This window comes from Nannospalax galili, unplaced genomic scaffold (assembly GCF_000622305.1).
Source record: "Nannospalax galili isolate Female #2095 unplaced genomic scaffold, S.galili_v1.0 scaffold471, whole genome shotgun sequence".
NCBI classification, from domain to species: domain Eukaryota; kingdom Metazoa; phylum Chordata; class Mammalia; order Rodentia; family Spalacidae; genus Nannospalax; species Nannospalax galili.
This window is the reverse complement of record NW_008330333.1, coordinates 768,271-773,486: the sequence shown is the minus strand read 5'-3', so window position 1 is coordinate 773,486 and position 5,216 is coordinate 768,271. Positions and strand designations below refer to the sequence as shown.

General features: G+C 43.5%; 1 protein-coding gene across 10 annotated transcripts in view; it reads left to right on the top strand.

The window, feature by feature from the left end:
• The window catches only part of Srrm2 (serine/arginine repetitive matrix 2), a 22,132-nt gene that overhangs the window by 6,347 nt on the left and 10,569 nt on the right, over positions 1-5,216 (top strand). For 8 of the 10 annotated variants that reach the window (XM_017801340.2, XM_017801338.2, XM_017801344.1 and 5 more), the window contains 6 exons: positions 820-897; positions 1,447-1,509; positions 1,603-1,635; positions 2,061-2,111; positions 2,511-2,603; positions 3,238-3,430. In XM_017801340.2, coding sequence (XP_017656829.1) covers positions 820-897; positions 1,447-1,509; positions 1,603-1,635; positions 2,061-2,111; positions 2,511-2,603; positions 3,238-3,430 — 511 coding nt within the window. Of the gene's footprint in view, positions 1-819; positions 898-1,446; positions 1,510-1,602; positions 1,636-2,060; positions 2,112-2,510; positions 2,604-2,688; positions 2,936-3,237; positions 3,431-5,216 lie in introns of those variants that run through there. The other 2 variants (XM_008845651.3, XM_017801342.2) reach the window with 2 other exon arrangements.

The window sequence follows — 5,216 nt, the reverse complement described above, 5'->3', positions numbered from 1 at the left end:
TATGTAGACCAGGCTGGCCTTGAACCCACAGAGATCCGCCTGCCTCTGCCTCCCAAGTGCTGGGACTACAGGCGTGTGCTACCACGCCCGGCTATTTTTTAAAACTTTAAAATTTACATCTTTTTTTTTTCTTTCCGGTCTTTTTGAGACAGGGTCTCCCTGTAGCTCTAGCTGTCCTAGAACTCACTACGTAGACCAGACTGGCCTTGAACTCACAGAGATCCACCTGCCTCTGCCTCCCAAGTGCTGGGATTAAAGGCATTCACCACCACGCCCAGCTAAAATTTACATATTTTTTAAAAAAATATTTTATTTTATTTTGTGTGTATTGCCTGCATGTAGGTAAGTGCGTCCGTGTCATGCAATAAAAAAAAAAAATTTACATTTTTTTCATTCAGTCGGTTATGAAGTGTTTTACACACACACACACACACACACACACACACACACACACAAACAAGTAGGCACGCAGCAGTTGTCCAAAGATGAAACAATCACCTTACCAGTGAGCTGTCGCAAGTATATAATTCATTAGGTTGAAATTTTTTTTTTTAATTTTTAATTATTTTATATGTATGCGTGTGTATTGCCTGCATGTAGGTAAAGTGCACCCGTGTCATGCAATGTCCTCGGAGGTCAGAAGACGCTGTCGGATCCCCTGGGACTGGAGTTATGGACAGTTGTTAGCTGCCATGTGGGTGCTGGGACTTCTGCAAGAACAGCCAGTGTTCTTAACCACTGAACCATCTCTCCAGCCCCAGGTTGAAATGTTTTAAGGAAGTCTGTCTTGGTACTTAGAATCTCTTCATCTTTTCCCAGCCTCGTTCGAGAGACAAGTAGTTCTCGTTCACCAACTCCAAAGCAAAAGAAGAAGAAAAAGAAGAAAGATAGAGGACGGTGAGTCAGTTGGAAAGTTACTCTAGAATCCAGAGGACCAATCCTGATGTCGACTTATCTTTCTAGAAATCAAGACTGTGTTCAGAGAACAAAGAATTATAAGAAAGGGAGAACAGAATTACTTTTTCAAATTTCAGCTGAGAGGAGACTTGTGTAGAAATGGTTGAGTCTCTATAGCCCTGTGAAGAAAGCTGGGTAGCAGCATTTTGGATTTCATTTTTGAGTTTGTTGATCTAATCAGTTACTCATGTAGAAGTTAAGAAATAGAGCCGGGCGTGGTGGCGCACGCCTGTAGTTCCAGCACTTGGAAGGGAGAGGCAGGTGGATCTCTGAGTTCAAGGCCAGCCTGGTCTACATAGTGAGTTCCAAGACAGCTGGGGCCACAGGGAGACCCTGCTTCAAAAAGACAAAAAAAAAAAAAAAAAGAAATAGAGTATAGGCTATTGCTGCTCTTGGGATTGTTCCAGTGCTTTAGAAACTTGAGAATTGTAGGTGAGAGGGCCAGAGAGAAAGAGAAGTAGAGTGACTTGGTTCTCAACTCACTTTTAGCAGGTCAGAGAGCAGCTCTCCTCGACGAGAGAGAAAGAAGAGCTCAAAGAAGAAGAAGCACAGGTATGAGGTAGAAGTTCCTGAAGTGATTAAAAGAGGTTGTTGAGTTTGGCAGTAGATGTGGGCTTACAGTTTTCTTTGTATTTTCATTAACAGGTCAGAATCTGAGTCCAAGAAACGGAAGCACAGGTAAGAGCTCTTTGGTTCTTAGGGGAGACATAGTGGCACATGGGAGTGGTGAGTTACTGTTTGATGACCTTGATTACTGTCTCTTTTTTATTTAATTCTTAAGATTTTTTTCCGTTTTTTTTCTTTTTGGTCTTTTTGAGACAAGGTCTCCCTGTAGCCCCTGCTGGCCTGGAACTAGCTATGTATAACCAGCTGGTCTTGAACTCAGAGATCTGCCTGCCTGTGCCTCCCAAGTGCTGGGATTAAAGGTGTGCGCCACCATACCCAGCTATTTCCTTTTTTTTTTTTTTTTTTTTTTTTTTTTAAAGTGCAACCTTTTACCTTAATCCTGGGGTTAATAATACTTGAACAGTTTTTTCCATTTTACTTCAGATTTTATTGCCATTTAAAGTAACATGTTTTGACAACGTTGCTTTGTTTCCCAGGTCTCCTACTCCAAAGAGCAAACGTAAATCAAAGGACAAGAAGCGGAAGCGGTGAGTGTTCACTAAGAAATAGATAAATGCCCCCACCTTCCCGCCCCCTTTAGGGAGAGAGGGAAGAATCAGCTCTACCCTTGACTGGTGGTGAAGAGTTGAGAATGGGGGTGGGGTGGGGAGGACACAAAAGTTAAAAGTGAGTGGGAGAGATGGCTTAGCAGGTAAAGGCACTTGCAGCCAAGCCTGAATACCTGAGTTCCATCTCTGGAACTGATATGGTCATCTCTGGGACTGACATGGTGGAAGGAGAGAACCAACTCCTTTAGGTAGTCATCTGACCTTTGTATACTATACATGCATGCACACTTACTCTCAAACACAAATTTTAAGAGATGAGTGCTGAGAATTGAGAGTAGGAATGACAGCCTCCTGAGCTTTGTGATGGTCTTCCTTCAGATCTAGAAGTACAACACCAGCTCCCAAGAGCCGCCGGGCCCATAGATCAACTTCTGCTGACTCTGCTTCCTCCTCTGATACTTCTCGTAGTCGGTAAGGGGTAGTCCAGGAGGAAGGGAGGGAGAGGGAACGATGGGTTAATCAATTTAATATTTATTGAGCGCCCACGGTGTGCTAGGCGCTGCACAGACCATTCCGAAGACACGGTCCCTGCCCTCTAGGAGCTGACAGGCTAAAGCAACAGGATGGACAGACATATACATTTCCCCTTGTCTTTTTTATTTTTATTTTTATTTTGTTTGTTATGATGTATATGGACTGCCAGAATAGAGGGGGCGGGTTGCTGGTGGTGTCTGGGGGAGGAAGGAATCCTTACTCTGGCTTCCTTAATCGGGGAAGTCTTCCTGAAGGAGGTGGGCTCCGAGGTGAGTTGTGAATGAAATGGGTAGGGAATGGCCTGGGTGGAGGGTTTGGGGATGCTGGAGGGAGGCGAATAAAAGGGGTAGAGGGACTAGGGAGTGCATTGTTTGGGATTGTGTTGACAAGAGATGAAACAAAAAGGACTGAAATTACATTTCTGAAAATGATTTGAGTCTCTTGACCAAGAAGACTTATTTGGAAGAGGGTTATACAGATAGGAAAGGTGATTGTGAATTGGGGGGAGGGGGTTTTCTGTTCTCCCTTGAACTGATTTCCCTGCTCTCCCCTGCCCTCCATTAATTCATAGGTCTCGAAGTGCTGCTGCTAAAATCCATACAACTGCCTTGACTGGGCAAAGTCCTCCCCCTGCTTCAGGGCATCAAGGGGAGGGAGATGCACCTTCTAGTGAACCAGGTACCACTAACATACAACAGCCTAGAAGCCCAGAGCCCTCTGCAAAGCAGCCTAGCAGCCCTTATGAAGACAAAGATAAGAAGGAGGTATGTTCCTGACTTGGTAGATGTTTATCGGGTTGCCAACTATAGGTTTTGAAGGGAAAAGAATGTTCAGTAGAGTGGCTAGGGAGATGACTCAGCAGTTTAGAGCACTGGCTGCTATTGCAGAGGACCCTAGCTCAACTCCCAGAACCCACATGGTGGCTGACAACTGCAAAATTCCAGGGAAATCCAACACCCACTTCTGACCTCTGTGGGCATTGCACAGCACAGGTGAACTTAGACATGTGCAGGCAGTACTCTTGAACACATAAAGATGATAAAAATTTTTTGGAAAAGAATTCAGTAGAGTAAGGTAACTTTTTAAGAGGAAAATCATGCTTTTTTGAGTTAATAGGTCAGCCATGGCAGTTGGCAAGCTGAAGGCTGTGTATGTGTGTGGAGTTGGGGGTGTTCAGGAAGCAGAAACAGTGTAAGAGCAAGTTTCTGTAGGATTTTGAACAGTATTCAAAGAGGGAAAAGTTACACTTTTTGAGTTAGAACTCAGAGAAGTGGACAGGCTTAGGAGTGCTGTCTGACTGAAGCTCTATAAGCAGCTGTCAAGAAATGTGTTCTTATTTTATATTCTTGGCAGTTATCAATCCTTGTGTATACACACAAGCAAATATTCTAGGGCTATGACCTACTGAATTGTGATCTTTACAATGAGACGTCATTGGATTTAGTAGTTTCTTATTAGAAAGAGTGGAACAGAAGGTTTTTAAAAAACTTTACAATGTCTGTTTTCTTTATTATTATTATTTTGGTCTTTTTTTGATTCAGGGTCTTTCTGTAGTTCCAGATGGCCTGGAACTCACTATGTAGACCAGGCTGGCCTTGAACTGACAGAGATGCCATATCTGCCTCTGCTTTTTGAGTGCTGGGATTTAAGGTGTCCACCACCATGGTCGGCTGTTTTCCTTTCCTTAATTGTGTGCTTAAGTATGACTTACTAAATTTTTCAACCCTTTGAGTTGGTACCACCAATCTGAAAACACTAAGCCTGCTGCCCACTTCTTTAAAAAAGCATAGAAAGTAGGTGAAATTTCTAAGGTGAACCAGTTTATAATTTGGAAAGTTATCTCTAAGCGATACAGAAAATATGAAAAATATAATTGAAACCAGTAGAAATAATTTGGCCTTAGAATTACAGAGGATACAAAACTGGAACTGCTGAAAAGGCCATTCTGCTTAGTGTTCTGAGTTCTCTTTTAGGTCTCTCTATATCCCAACCAGACCTTAGTAAACTGTACTGTTTGTATATGTGATGGAGATGACAGTATCACTGCCTATGTTGAGGGATTGTAAGAAGACAACGTGTGGAATCAGTTCTTTCCACTTTTATGTGGGTTCTAGGGATTGAACTTTAGTTACCAGGGTTGCACAGTGGGTGCCTTTTACCTCCTGAGCCATTTTGCTGGCCATTGGTCAATTTTTAATACAAATCATACTCTTAAAACTTTGCCTTTGAAGCCGTGTGTGGTGGTGCACGCCTTTAGTTCCAGGCGGAGTTCAAGGCCAGACTGGTCTATGTAGTGAGTTCCAGGCCAGCCTAGGGATTGAACTTTAGTTACCAGGGTTGCACAGTGGGTGCCTTTTACCTCCTGAGCCATTTTGCTGGCCATTGGTCAATTTTTAATACAAATCATACTCTTAAAACTTTGCCTTTGAAGCCGTGTGTGGTGGTGCACGCCTTTAGTTCCAGGCGGAGTTCAAGGCCAGACTGGTCTATGTAGTGAGTTCCAGGCCAGCTGGGGCTACAGAGACCCCCTGTCTCAAAACGATCCCCCCC